This window comes from Myodes glareolus, chromosome X, assembly GCF_982192425.1.
Source record: "Myodes glareolus chromosome X, mMyoGla1.1, whole genome shotgun sequence".
In the NCBI taxonomy this organism is placed as follows: domain Eukaryota; kingdom Metazoa; phylum Chordata; class Mammalia; order Rodentia; family Cricetidae; genus Myodes; species Myodes glareolus.
Window position 1 is genome coordinate 30,408,598 of NC_142053.1, and position 15,600 is coordinate 30,424,197.

At 39.2% G+C, this 15,600-nt stretch overlaps 1 protein-coding gene across 12 annotated transcripts in view; it reads left to right on the forward strand.

Moving 5' to 3' along the window:
- The window catches only part of LOC146889283 (uncharacterized), a 174,738-nt gene that overhangs the window by 139,088 nt on the left and 20,050 nt on the right, over positions 1 to 15,600 (forward strand). For all 12 annotated transcript variants that reach the window (XM_085684367.2, XM_085684368.2, XM_085684369.2 and 9 more), the window contains 2 exons: positions 12,825 to 13,232; positions 14,105 to 14,243. In XM_085684367.2, coding sequence (XP_085540493.1) covers positions 12,866 to 13,232; positions 14,105 to 14,214 — 477 coding nt within the window. In that variant the 5' untranslated portion in view covers positions 12,825 to 12,865 and the 3' untranslated portion in view covers positions 14,215 to 14,243. The remainder of the gene's footprint in view (positions 1 to 12,824; positions 13,233 to 14,104; positions 14,244 to 15,600) is intronic.

Consider the following 15,600-nt stretch of genomic DNA (forward strand, 5'->3'; position numbering starts at 1 on the left):
TAATAGGCTCAAAGACCTTTAATTATGGCTAGAATCCACTTATGAGTGAATACATACCATATTCCTCTTTTTGGGTCTGGCTTACCTTACTCAGTAAAACGTTTTCTATGTCCATCCATTTGCATGCGAAATTCAAGATGTCATTGTTTTTTACCGCTGAGTAAAACTCTAATGTATATATGTTCCACACCTTCTTTAACCATTCTTCTATTGAGGGGCACCTAGGTTGTTTCCAGGTTCTGGCTATTATAAATAGTGCTGCTATGAACATAGTTGAACAAATGCTTTTGTGGTATGATAGGGCATCTCTTGGGTATATTCCCAAGAGTGGAATTTTTGGGTCTTGAGGGAGGTTGACTCCCAGTTTCCTGAGAAACCGCCACACTGATTTCCACAGTGGCTGCACAAGTTTGCATTCCCACCAACAATGAATGAGTGTTCCCCTCACTCCACATCCTCTCCAGCATAGGCTATCATTGGTGTTTTTGACTTTAGCTAATCTGACCGGTGTAAAATGGTATCTCATAGTTGTTTTGATTTGCATTTCCCTGATCACTAAGGATGTTGAGCATGACCTTAAGTGTCTTTTGACCATTCAAAGTTCTTCTGGTGAGAATTCTCTGTTCAGATCAGCACCCCATTTTTTATTGGGTTAATTAGAGTTTTAGTGTCTAGTTTCTTGAGTTCTTTGTATATTTTGGAGATCAGGCCTTTATCTGATGAGGGGTTGGTGAAGATCTTCTCCCAGTCAGAAGGTAGACTTTTTGTCTTACTGACGGTGTCCTTTGCTTTACAGAAGCTTCTCAGTTTCAGTAGGTCCCATTTATTCATCGATTCTCTTATTGTCTGTGCTACTGGGGTTCTACCTAGGAAGTGGTCTCCTGTGCCTATGTCTTGTAGACTACTTCCCACTTTATGTTCTATCTGGTTCAAAGTGGTCAGATTAATGTTGAGGTCTTTAGTCCATTTGGACTTGATTTTTGTGCATGGTGATAGATATGGATCTACTTTCATTCTTCTACAAGTTGACATCCATTTATGCCAGCACCATTTGTTAAAGATGCTTTCCTTCTTCCATTGTATACCTTTACCCCCCTTGTCGAAAATTAAGTGTTCATAGGTTTGTGGGTTAATATTTGGGTCTTCTATTCGATTCCATAGGTCGAATTCTCTGTTCTTATGCCAGTACCAAGCTGTTTTCAATACTGTAGCTGTGTAATAGAGTTTGAAGACAGGGATGGTTATACCTCCAGAAGTTCCTTTATTATATAAGATTGTTTTGGCTATCCTGGGTTTTTTGTTTTTCCATATAAAATTAATTATTATTCTCTGAAGGTCTGTGAAGAAGTTTGATGGGATTTTGATGGGGATTGCATTGAATCTATAGATTGCTCTTGGTAGAATTGCGATTTTTACTATGTTGATCCTCCCAATCCAAGAGCAAGGGAGATCTTTCCATTTTCTGGTATCCTCCTCAATTTCTTTCTTCAAAGACTTAAAGTTCTTGTCAAATAGGTCTTTCACTTCCTTGGTTAGAGTAACCCCAAGGTATTTTATGCTATTTGTGGCTATCGTGAAAGGTGAAGTTTCTCTGATTTCCCTCCCTGCTTCTTTATCCTTTGTGTATAGGAGGGCAACTGATTTTTTGGAGTTGATCTTGTATCCTGCCACATTACTAAAGGTGTTTATCAGCTGTAGGGGTTCTTTGGTCGAGTTTTTGGGGTCGCTCATGTATACTATCATATCGTCTGCAAATAACGAGAGTTTAACTTCTTTCCAATTCAAATCCCCTTGATCCCCTTATGTTGTCGTATTGCTATTGCTAGAACTTCTAGCACTATATTGAAGAGGTATGGGGAGAGTGGACAGCCTTGTCTTGTTTCTGATTTCAATGGAATGGCTTTGAGTTTCTCTCCGTTCGGTTTGATGTTTGCTGTTGGCTTGCTGTAAATAGCTTTTATTATATTTAGGTATGATCCTTGTATCCCCATTCTCTCCAACACCTTTATCATAAAGTGATGTTGGATTTTGTCAAATGCTTTTTCAGCATCTAATGAGATGATCATATGGTTTTTTTCTTTCAGTTTATTTATATGATGGATTACATTGATGGATTTGCGTATGTTGAATCAGCCCTGCATCTCTGGAATGAAGCCGACTTGATCATAATGGATAATTTTTCTAATGTGTTCTTGGAATCGGTTTGCCAGGATTTTGTTGAGAATTTTTTCGTCGATATTCATGAGTGAGATTGGCCTGTAATTCTCTTTCTTGGTTGTGTCTTTATGTGGTTTTGGCATCAGGGTAACTGTAGCTTCATAAAAATCGTTTGGCAATGACTCTTCTGTTTCTATATTGTGAAATACCTTAAGGAGTATAGGTATCAGTTCTTCTTGGAAGTTCTGGTAGAAGTCTGCAGTGAAACCATCTGGCCCTGGGCTTTTTTTGGTCAGGAGGTTTTTGATAACAGCTTCTAATTCTTCGTGACTAACAGGTCTATTTATATTGTTCACCTGGTCTTGATTTAACTTTGGTTAATGGTATTTATCTAAAAACCAATCCATTTCTTGTACATTTTCCAACTTTATGGCATATAAACTCTCGTAGTAAGATCTAATGATTCTCTGAATTTCCACTGTGTCTGTTGTTATGTCCCCCTTTTCATTTCTGATCTTATTAATTTGAGTGTTCTCTCTCTGCCGTTTGATTAGTTTGGATAGTGGTTTGTCAATCTTGTTGATTTTCTCCAAGAACCAACTTTTTGTTTCGTTGATTTCAGCCCTCAGTTTGATTATTTCCAATCTTCTACTCCTCCTGGGAGAGTCTGCTTCTTTTTTTCCAGAGCTTTTAGGTGTGCTGTTAAGTCTCCAATACGTGCTTTCTCCGTTTTCTTTAACTGGGCACTTAGTGCTATGAACTTTCCTCTTAGCACTGCTTTCATTGTGTCCCATAGGTTTGAGTATGTTGTGTCTTTATTTTCATTAAATTCAAGGAAGACTTTAATTTCTTTCTTTATTTCTTCCTTGACCCAGGGATGATTCAGAAGTTGACTGTTCAACTTCCACGTGTTTGTAGGCTTTCTGGTGTTCGAATTGTTATTGAATTCTAACTTTATTCCGTGGTTATCCGACAAGACACAGGTGTTTACTAATATTTTTTTGTATCTGTGTAAGTTTGCTTTGTTACCGAGTATGTGGTCAATTTTCGAGAAGATTCCATGAGCTGCAGAGAAGAAGGTATATTCTTTCCTTTTTGGGTGGAATGTTGTATAGATATCTGTTAAGTCCATTTGATTCATTACCTCTAGTAATTCTCTTATTTATCTGTTGAGTTTCTGTTTGATTGACCTGTCCATTGGTGAGAGATGTGTGTTGAAGTCTCCTACTATTAGTGTGTGTGGTTTGATGACTGCCTTGAGTTCTAAAAGTTTTTCTTTTACATAAGTGGGTGCTTTTATATTAGGGGCATAGATATTCAGGATTGAGACTTCCTCCTGATTAATTGTTCCTGTTATGAGTATGAAATGTCCATCTCCATCTCTTCTGATTGATTTTAGTTTGAAATCAATTTTGTTAGATATTAGAATGGCCACACCAACTTGTTTCTTAGGTCCGTTTGCTTGGAAAACCTTTTCCCAACCCTTTACTCTGAGTAGATGTCTATCTTTGTGGTTGAGGTGTGTTTCTTGTAAACAGCAGAATGTTGGATCCTGTTTTCTTATCCAGTCTCTTAGTCTGTGCCTTTTTATAGGTGAGTTGAGTCCATTAATATTAAGTGATATTAATGACCAGTGGTTGTTGATTCCAGTTATTATTTTTTTTGTGTGTGTGTAGTAGAGTTTGTGTGTTTCTCTTCTTTGAGTTGTGGTTGTGACGGGTAGCTAGATGTCTGGGTTATTGTTGGCAGTGATGACAATGTTGGATTCTTTGGGTTGCGATTTTTCTTCTATTACTTTCTGTAAGGCTGGATTTGTGGCTACGAATTGTTTAAATTTGTTTTTATCCTGGAATATTTTGTTTTCTCTGTTGATAGTGAACGATAACTTGGCTGGGTATAGTAGTCTGGGTTTGCATCCATGGTCTCTTAGTTTCTGCAGTACCTCTATCCAGGATCTTCTGGCTTTCATGGTTTCCATAGAGAACTCTGGTGTAAGCCTGATAGGTTTACCTTTATAAGTCACTTGACCTTTTCCCTTTGCAGCGCTTAATATTCTTTCTTTAATCTGTATGTTTTGTGTTTTGATTATTATATGGTGAGGGGATTTTTTTTTATCCAGTCTATTCAGTGTTCTGTATGCTTCTTGAACCTTCATGGGAATATTGTTCTTTAGATTGGGAAAGTTTTCTTCTATAATTTTGTTAAATGTATTTTCTGGGCCTTTGGTCTGCAGTTCTTCTCCTTCTTCAATCCCTATTATTCTTAGATTTGGTTTTTTTTATTGTGTCCCAGATTTCCTGAATGTTTTGCGAAGAGAATTTTTTGGATTTGCTGTTTTCTTTGACCAGAGCATTTATTTTCTCTATGGTATCTTCAGAATCTGAGATTAGTTCTTCTATCTCTTGTATTCTATTGGTTATGCTTGATTCTGTAGTCTCCGTTCGTTTACCTAGGTTTTCCATATCCAGCTGGTTCTCGGTTTGTGTTTTCTTCATTGCCTCCATTTCAGTTTTCAATTCTTGGACTGTTTCCTTTACCTGTTTGATTGTTTTTTCTTGGTTTCTCAGGGTATCATTCACGGATTTACTTATTTCTTCAAACTTTTTGTTATATTTCTCATCCATTTCTATACTCATTTCTTCAAACTTTTTCTTATACTTCTCATCCAATTCTTTTTTTTAAGTAAATTTTATTCAATTATAAAAGTTTCCATTTCCGCCCCTCTTCCCAACACCCTCCCACTCCCCCCACTCCCTTTCCTCCTCCCTCTTCGTCCCTTAGGGCAGTCAGGGTTTCCTGCCCTGTGGGAAGTTCCAGTTCCTTCCCCCTCCCTCCAGGTCCAGGAAGTTGAGTGTCCAAACAGACTGGATCCCCAAAATCCAGTATATGCAGAGGAAACAGGTCCCAGTATCATAGTCAATGGCTTTTCAGAAAGACTTCGGGCCAGCCACATTCAGAGAATCCGGCCAAATTCCGAGAATCTGGTTAGATCACCTCCTCGTTCAGTCCCAGTCCAACTGGCCTTGGTAAACTCTCATTAGATCCGTTCCCTTGTATCAGTGGGTGATAGCATCCCTCGCAGTACTGATTTCGTTTTTCATGTTCTTCCTCCTTCTGCTCCTCATTTGGACCTTGGGGGGCTCAGTCCGGTGCTCCAATGTGGGTCTCCGACTGTATCGCAGTCCTTCGCCAGATGAAGGATCTATGGTGATAAGCAAAATATACATCAGTATGGTTATGGGCCACGGCCGATTCAGGCACCCTCTCCTCTGTCCAGAGAACAATCTGGGGGATCTCTCCTTGGACCTGGGATCCCATATATAATCAAGTCTCCTGTAAACCCTAAAATGACTCCCTTAGTTGAAATATATTCTTCCCTGATCCCATATTCATCCTTCCTCCCTCCCCCCCCATCCCAGGCCACCGAGCTTTCCTCATTCCTCCCCTACTCCCTTCTCTCTAACCCTCTCCCCTTCCATCAACCCTCTGGATGGCCCTCTGGCTCTGATGGCCCTCTGGATGGAAGCTGGGATCTAATCTATCATTTCTTAATTCATGGGTAACAGTCACTCAAGAATTATGGTTTCTTAAACACCTGAAAAAAATGAAAATGTGTTATATACTAAATAACAGAGCTATCATGTCTATGTGTTGAGATTAAAGGTGATGTTTGTGTTCTTATTTAAGGTTCTGCCCTTTACTGGTTATATGATCTTTAAAAGACTGGAGAGATGGCTCAGTGGTTAAGAGTACTATCTATTCTTCCAGAGTCCCCAGGTTCAAGTTCAGTGCCGACATGGGGTACAATCATCTGCACCCCATTTTAAAGGATCTGACTCCTGACCTCCACTGGCTCTGTACTCACATAGTGCATGTGGGTAAAACTTAGAAACATAAAATGGAAAAAAATGCAAGAAAATAAAAAGCACATCAAAACTCCCTGTTTTCTTTCCTTGTTTACAAAGACAAGTAATATAAATGCTTCTCGACTCAGGAGGGAACATCTCCTTCCACCCATAAAATGAAACAAAACAAAGAACCCTGTAAGAAATTGAAAGAATAATTAAAAGTATGCCAAATGAACTAAAACATACACAGTGTACTGTGCTGTTTACTATGATGATCTTGTGACTGCCTGGAAGCTGTGGCTCACTGCCAGGGTTCAGCATGGGGAAAGCACACTATCATACCTCACTAGCCCAGGGAAACATCAAAATTCAGAGTATGATTTCACTGACTATGCATCAAATTTGCACCATTATAAAGCTGAGAAACTGAAGTCAAGCCATAGCAAATTGGAGACTATCTGTAATAGTCTCAACAACATAGGGTTGTTGGGGTTAGAAGAAATAGCAAGTTTTAAACAGGCAGAAAATCAAAGGCATTCAGTACGCTGTTTTGCCCTTGAATTTCTGTATTTTGCCATGCCCATGGCTAATTTTCTCACGAAGAGTGCAATGTTCAAACAAAATAGAGACAACAACCTGTGTCAGTTCAGAAATAATACCACGTTAATCCCAAATTGACAATTTAGAGCTCTTTAAAATTACTTGTTACAATGAAGAAACCATCCACCCAATCTGCTATCTCCTTTCAGTGTATTTATAGTGAAATTTCTTTGGTGCTTCTTTAAGCTCTAAAATGTTTTTTGTCAGCCATCAAAAGTATAACAGATTTTCTTATGGAATTTTAGAGTAGACTTTGATTTGGCTTTGGCTAATCCGTGTTGCCTACTCCTCACCCATCTCATCAAGCCCCTCCTTGTATCCTCAGGATTTCCCTTTCATGTCGTATGTTTTCTGTTATCCTTTTTGCACCCTTCTTGCTTAAACTCATCTTCCCTGTTTTATGGTATTTTTATAGTTTCATGTCCTATACTCATATTAACTGTCCCATAAATCTACATATATAAAAATAGAAAGTAGGATCCTTACATAAAAGAGAACATGAAGTATTTGTCTTTCTGAACTGGAGTCATCTCATTTAATAATTTGCAGAGCTACCCATTTTCCTGAAATCATAGTAATTTCATTTTTATTTATAATTAACTAGTGTTCCACAGTCTATATGTGTCATATTTTCATTATCCATTTATCAGTTGATGGGCAGCTAGGCTCTTTTCATGTTCTGGCTATTGTGAATAGAATGACAATGAGCATGGATGAGCAAGTATCTCTGCAGTAGGCTATAGAGTTCTTTGGGTATATATCCTGAAGTGGTATTGCTGGATTATATGGCAGTTCTATTCTTAGTGTTTTTAATAGACATTCTCACACTGATTTCCATAGTGGCTGTAACAGTTTACATTTCCCCCAACAATAGATAAGGGTTCCTCCTTCTCCACATGCTTGCCAGAACTTGCCCTTTATTTTCTTGGTGAGTAGACATTCTGATAAAGGTGAGATGAAATCTCAGAGTAGTTTTAATTTGCATTTCCCTGATGGCTACAGATGAACACTTATAAAGATAGTAGTTATTTGTCTATTTGTGTTTCTTCTTTTGAAAACTGCTCAGTTCACTGGCTCATTTATTGATAGACAGTTTTGGATTTTTATTGGGGTTTAACTTTTATAGCTCTTCATATATTCTAGCTATGTACATCTTATTTAGAGATAAACTGGCAGAAATATTGTCCTGTTTGCTGTCAGCATCCTTTGTTGTGTGACAACCTTTTACTTTCATGTAATCTCATGAGTCAATTCTTGGAGGACATTTCCTGTTCTAGTGGGTTCTATTCAAAAAGTTCGCATCTCTACCCACATCTCAATGTTCCTCTATAATTTTTTTCTCTAGATGTTTCATCACTCCAGGTTTTTTTTGAAATGTGAGTGTGAAAGTGTTTGTGTGTATGTGTGCTCATCATATATGTTTATATGTGCAGGTGTGTATGCATGTGTGTTAATGCCAAAGACAACCTTGAGTGTTGTGGTTTGAATATCTCCCATAGACTCAAATATTTGAATGGAGTTGTTGGAACTGTTTGGGTAGGATTAGGAGGTATGGTCTCATTGGAAGAGGTGTGTCAATGGGAGTGGGCTGTGAGGTTTCAAATCCCACACCATTCCCAATCAGCAACCCCCCCCCACTGCCTTGTACTTATGGATGAGATGTAAATTCTCAGTTACTGCCCCAGAGCTGTGCTTGCTTGCTTCCTCTCATGCTCTCTACCATGATTGCTATGGGCTCTATTCTCTTCTGAAACTGTGACCCCCCAACCCCCCAACCCCAAATTAAGTGCTTTCTTTCATAAGTTGTCTTGGTAATAGAGTTTTGTCACAGCAATAGAAAACTAAAGTGGATGTCATACTGAGAAATATCCTCTACTTCCTGTCAGGCCAAGTCTATCATTGGCCTTGAATTCTCCAATTAATGTAGACTGGCTGGTCAGCTCCAGGATCTTTCTGTCTTTTTTTATTTATTAGATTTAAAAAAAAATACCAATCCAAGTTCCCACTCCGTCCCCTCCTCCCACCCCACCCCATCCAATCCTCACAGAGGGTAACGCACATTGCTTTGTGGAAGGTCCAAGGCCCTCCCTACTATATCTAGACTGAGCATCTTTCTGTCTTCTTATACTCAGTGCTGAGATTATGTGTATGTAATAATAATACCTGGCTCAACTTTTCTCTTCAAGTCTACTTCACCAGTTATGAGCCATCATATTAGCGATTTCCATTGCTTTGTACTTTGGGCATCTTAGTTTTGATATAGCCTGATGATATTCTTCTCTGATTATATCCATTTGGGACCTAAATGCTGCCCATGTTTGGATGTCTATTTCTTTCTCTAGATTTGAAAGATTCTTAGCTGTCACTTTATCAAATAGGTTGAATGAATTTGCAACTTCTTAGAGATTTTACTCATGTTCATTAATTTTAATATATATATATATATATATACGTGTGCGTATGTGTGTGTATGTGTGTGTGTGTGTGTGTGTGTGTGTGTAGAGCTTTGTTCTACTTTATCTTATTTGCCTTCTGTTGTGTTTTGTTATTGAACAGATTGATTATTTCGAGAATATCTGCTGGTGCTTTTCAGCATCTCCTGATCCATCTTGCTTAACTGTTGCTTTTTGTATGTAAAATTTTCCTCCAAGTTGCTGATTATTTTATCCTCTTTGGTAAATTTCTTGTCTAGGTCCTGAATTTAATTAGTAACTTTCCTGTTTATATCTCTTGAATTGACTTCTGTACCTGTTTATTTGAGCGCTGTATAGAACTGTTGATTCATTTTAAAGTAGGAATCTGAAATGTTTATCTTGCATCTCAGCTATCTTTTTTTTTACTGTATTGAGAAGTTGTCACCTTGTGGAGGTGTCATGATGGAATGCTGTCTCATGACTTTTTTGTATTTATTTGTTGTGTTCTGTACATCTGTTGGGATGGATGCATTCTCTGATTTTTAGTTTTTCAATAGGAAAGCCAGCTGCAGCAACAAATGTGGCAGTTTGGCAGGAGTTTTAGTGTTAGCTGCAAGAGAGAGATACTTGTTCAGTTAAATTTTTCTTCCCAATTGAGATCAGAAACGCAGCATTAGGGTACTCTGGCTAGGCAAATCATAGTTTAACAGTCATTTTTTTAAAAAAAGGGCTAAGGGTACCAATGTTTAGGTTAGTGATGTGAGGAGGGAATGTTAAAGGAGGAGGAAGAGGTAAAGTAAGGATGAAAAGGAATGTATATGGATTGGAAGTATTCAACACACCAGGGAAATATTCAACATTTGTCTTAGAGAAAACCAAGAACAGATATAAACTTTTCCCAAACAAGATACAGTTTAAAACCCAACAACTGGACTTCTGAAGTACAAAGATGTGCATACTAAAACAACTTAAAATGTTAAGTATGCATTTATGTAATAAAAAACCAAATAAAATAATAAATGTACCACATACTATTCTAATTCTACTACTACCTCAATGGCTGTTTTGAACGAAAAGATCTACTTTCCTGGGTGATGAGCCCATCTGCCTCAAAGGTCCATCTTACGCTTGACACAAAGCTCTAGATAATTTGTTGCCCAGGACAAATATATGTGCGTGCACAACCCCTACACACACAAGCACACACACTCTCTCTCTCTCACACACACACACACACACACCCTGCCACTTTTTTACTGCAGCCACCTGTCCCCTCTATTTATTGCTAACTGTACTTCTAGTTTCAGCAGCAAGCTGAAATGTCTCCTTCTGAGTCCTTTTCTACACACCAACGTATCTTCCTTGCAGGCCTTCCCCTCCATAGCTGATTTTTCTTTCCCTTGAGCTCCCTTAGCACGCTGTTCTCATCTCTGTTAGAATGTTGCACGTGATTTAGTATCATCCAAACATCTGTCTTTATCTCCAGAGCATGGACTAGAGAGAACAAGCCATGAATCTTACATATGTTAGAAATCTGATCTTCTACCATTTTTCCAGATGTATAGTGATCAGGACATGCTTAGTGAATCAATGAACACATGAATGACTACAGTATGGAGAATTTTTTATTTTACAACTTCAAGTGGAAAGTTGAGCTCTTCTTGATGTGGAAACATACTTGTATGGGTTTGGAATTTGTATTTTTTATACCATGGCAACTCCTGTAAAGTAAGGATTAGTGAAACTGTTGAGAGTTAGGAAGCAAGAATGATTGAACAGAGAAAGGAGACCTAGAAAGTGAGATCACTGATGATGTATTTAAGCATTGCTCTGTGGGTAATGAGTTAAACTACATAGAGGCAACTACGGAGACTGTCTTGTTAGAAGAATCAGAGTTCCATTAGACACCTTTCTCACCACAGGATTTCCACATCCTCTTGTTCTATCTTCTGTCACAGCTCAACACTGTGTCCTTCCCCCAAGTGTTAGACTTTTGTCAGAGTATTAGTACATTATAACAAAGACTAGACAAAGAAAACAGCTTTCCTCTACTATTGCCCTCAGCTAGCATGAGTTATCTGTCCTTGGAGTGCAAGTTCTCCGTCCTCTGTGAAGATAGTCATGAGAAAAGACTATTTTGTGATGTCTTCTGATACATTGTCTGAGTTAACATGTTACAGGATAAAGACAGAAATGGTTTTGCTTGTGAGTATTCCCCATTTAGTAACTACAAGGAACATACTTGTAGTTGAACAAATTGGGTTGGTTACTCGATTCAGTAAGGGAGAATCGACTTAAAAAGCCAAATAAAACTAGAAGTTAAATATTTCATTCCATCAATCCATCTCCCTGAAGCGACTGGGCATAAACTCCACTGGGGAAGAAGTGTATATATATCTCTGCATGTCTATAAGAAATGATTTCCCAAGAAACAAATTATGCTGTTCATTTCTTCATAGTTTCTTACAAAAACTCAAGCATAAGAAAAATTTCTTATTGATGCAATAATATGCATACATAGTATTTCACAAAATAACATGCTTTTAATCCATTACTTGATACTCAGGATCAACTTTATTTCAATCTTTGGAGGTAGAAACTGAACGTGGTAGGGTTCACAAAACACTCTACAGTGTTATCACCATTCACCTCTTCAGCACTGAGATCTCCCTGCTCCCTTTCTCTTCAAAGTGGCTTTAACTATGTTAGATCATTGGAATCTCACTCTTGTCATGGCAACTTTTGACTTCTGCTGCGAACTGAGCCACACAATATTTTTTATGATTATTCTTGCCTGCAGGAGCCATTAGTAATTGAGCAGTTAGCCATTGCTCAATGGATCATGTCCACCTTGAACCACTATGCTTTTAATATAAACTATCAGAAATATGCCTGTAAATATAAAAATGTGGTAGGGTTACTGTGGAACAAAAGGGTATAGCTAATAATAACCAAGGTTTGGGAGAAAAGGTAGCTGATTGTTAGTAATAGTCAACCTGATGGCCTTGTCATTTACTGGTTGCTAAGTGTGTTCGTCTTGACTTCAGAGGAATTCAGAGCTTGCTGCATGTAGATATGACGACCCTGGCAGGTGCAAACATATGAACCTGTCAATGTGGGTTTGGGTAGAAGGTCCCTGTTGAAACTTTTTTTATCTTATTCCATCACCTCCCACACAAAGTTAGTTCCTGCTTGAACTGGGTCCTTGTTTTTCCTATGGAGCCTCCTCAGATACTACTATTGTTCTCTCCTTGTTCAGCGTGTCTGACCTTTCCCCTCTCCTTATGCATGCATGCTGACCTGCCCTCTAGAGCAGCTCACTGGCCACTGTCTTAACAGTGGTGGGTAGTGTTAGTCACAAACCCTAGTTGTCAAAACCATATTGCAGCTCTGTTCATTTGTCATGTCATGATATTGTCATGTCTACCCCATAGGACCAAGACAAGACCCAAGAATGTCAGAACGAGCCCAGCAGTAATTTGGTAGTAGGAGGGCAAAGGTGATGTAAGGAGAGGGTATGAGACAGGTTGAGCCTCTATCCTAAATGGGGCAGTTTATGGCCTACAGGTGTGCAAGGCAGCATTTGAGGCCAGAGAAGTCAACACTATCTGTTGGAGAAAGCAGAAGCCAAGTAAAAGTCCAGGAAGGAAAGTGGATCAGCAGACTTAGTCTTAGTCAGAGACCAGAAGGGCAGTAATACTGAGGAAGCTTGGGATGTGGAACACCCGATTTCCATGTCTGTAATTTCTCCATGTTTGGCCTCTTTCATGCTTCTGGATCTGGTTTACTTCATTGTGTATTGCAGCTGAACAACTACTTCACCCTGATTCTGCTCAACGGTGATCTATGATCATGAGACCTCGCGTCCATAATGGCTCGAGCCGATTTTCCCATAGGCGAAGAATGAGGGCTCTCTCCCAGAAGTTCACTGCCACTGGCCTCATTCTCTTCCTGATCCTGTGCTTTGGCCTCGGCCTGGGCCTGGGCTTGGGTTTGGGCCTGGGTTTGAACCCAGGTTTTGGCTTAAGCCTTGGTCTGGGCCTTGGTACAGGCCTGAGTATTAGATTTGGCCAGAGCCTTAACATGCCCCGGATGGCCTCCTTGGGTAGAGTGCACCAGGAGTCAACTAACAATGTTGCCGCGGAGGGAAGTTCTGTGGCATCTATCATGGAAGTAACGGATGAGAACCTTGGGCAGATCTCAGATGTAAGAGGTAAGAAATCTAAGGGAAGCCCCACTCCCTGCACCAAGCATGAAATGGAACACAACACTAGGAGGCGGGAAGTGGGGAATGAGTTCACAGGATGGTACACGACGACAGGGTTGCTGGAGATTTTCATAAGCAGCCTCTGAAGAGGTGCCGGATATTGGCCATCCCCAGTGTTGATGAGGATGAGGATTGTAGGTGGCATCGTCTCCAATGTGAGGCTGGATGTCCTGGAATAAAAGCTCAGTTCACTCAACACCTTTGCAGTTTTGAGGGAGCATCTGCTACTCTCTACCAGCCCATGTTTAGTGAGACAGCAGAGACTCTTAGTGCTGAGAGATTCTCATGAGCCCACACAAGCATGTCAGAGCGAAGTCGGTGTTCAGCCGGAAGCTTGGCAGAAAAAGGAAAGGAAGGCCCAAGGAAAATCAACATTGCTGTGTACTTCCTGTTGGTTTGTGACTTCTAAAAGTGCAAAGATTCTTAGAAAGTTTGTTTACCACATGATGAGCTGGTTCAGGGGCATTTGCTGGAAAGAATATGTAGCAGTTTGAGGAAACAATCAGTTTTACTGTAGAATTTGTCTTTGAGGTAAACAATTATCTTTCCCGCAATATCATGCCCAAGTCTAGAGATTACCACCAGCTCCAATGACTAATCCCTTCTTTCTCAAAGGAGAAATTTATCAATAGTATTGACTGGGAGGCTTACTGGGAACCACAGAGAAATAGCACTGTGGAAATGATCCTGCAGCAAAATGTTCAGTTCTGTCCCATTGCTTCTTTGAGGGCTGAATATGGATGCTGCTCCTAGCTTTGAAATAGGTTATTTTGTCTATGATGAACTCCTCCCAAAGTTTATCTTATTCTTCACTGTAGCAGTCAATAAGTATGGAAATTGGGATGTTCATGAAGATTCTGGAGATGAGACAGAGAAAGAAGGTGCAGAAGAAGATGAGCAAGGTAACCAGCAGACCACAGAAAACTGAGAAAACCCAGCAGGACAGCAGTAGCCCAGGTAACAGTGTATTGCTTTCTATGCCACTCAGTCTTCCTGCGTTTGCTTGTTTCTTAGAGATTTATTACTTACCAAATTCACGTAAATTAAGAAAAATCTTTAAATTAGAACAAAATCCAATTTAATGCAGATTGTTTTCAGAATATTAATGTGCGTAGTCAAACAAATTACACTGCGTTCCAAAACATAAGTCGTAGCTTCTCATTGGTTCTTTTGAGATTATTTTCCTTCTATTCTTAGGCTACTAAAAATGCTAAACACTATAGACTGAGCATCTCTATCCGTGTGCTCTAAAAATGACAAATACTGTAGACTGAGCATCTAACACAAATACCCGTTTAGAAAATAGCAGAAGCAGCAGCTTAAATGGCTGGGACAGGCACTAGTTGGGTCACTGGTATTACGTTCCGGGTGGCAGTCTCAAGTGTTAGAGACAGTGGTTCTTAAGGGTACCATCAAGGAGGGAAAATGTTGAAATTTTAAGTAGAGCCACATTTAATGGGTGATGAGCATGACTTTAGTCATAGATATTTGTGTTTTCTGTTAGTCAGACAACAGAAAGAGGCATAGTATGACACCAACCATTTTAGTATACAAAACAATGGGGTTCATTTTGATATTTTCATGTGTGTCCTTGTATTTTTCTCATATACCCTCCCCAGTCACTTTCTCTTGCTGGTCACAATTATCCTCCAAATAGGTGTTTTTGTAGGGGTTTGAGAGTCCCCTATACTGTTCATAGTGGTGGCACTAATTTATATCCCCAACAGTGATATTGGAAGGCTTCTTTGTCCTCTATGTCCTCCCCAGCATTTGTTCTTTAGAGGGTAGCTACTCTCACTGGGGTGCGGGGGAGGGAGGTTAAGATAAAATCTCAATGTAGTTTTAATTTTCACTTTCCTGTTGACTGAGAATCTAAGTATGTTTTTCATCAAACTTATAGGCCGTTGGCATTTCTTCTTACAAGAAGTTTTCTTCCCTACCCATTCATTTGCCAGTTCATTGATTGGATGGTTTGTGTCATTATATATGTATCACAGTGTTTGAGTCATTTACATGTTTTAAATTTGGGTCACATTTTAGGCGTATAAATAGCAAAGATTTTCTCCCATTCTGTGGACCATTTTCCATTCTGTTGTTTTATTTGCAGTTCAAAAACTTCTTAATTTTATGCAATCCCAGTTTTTTCAGTTCTGAGCTATGTGAATCTGTTTAGGAATGTCCTTGCATGTGCTTATATCTTAAGATATTTTCCTCTTACAGTTTAAAAGTTTCAGCCCATAGACTATGGATTTCGATATGTTTGGCATTGATTTTTCAGATAGGGTGTGAAACAAGAATCTCTCTTTGTTCATCT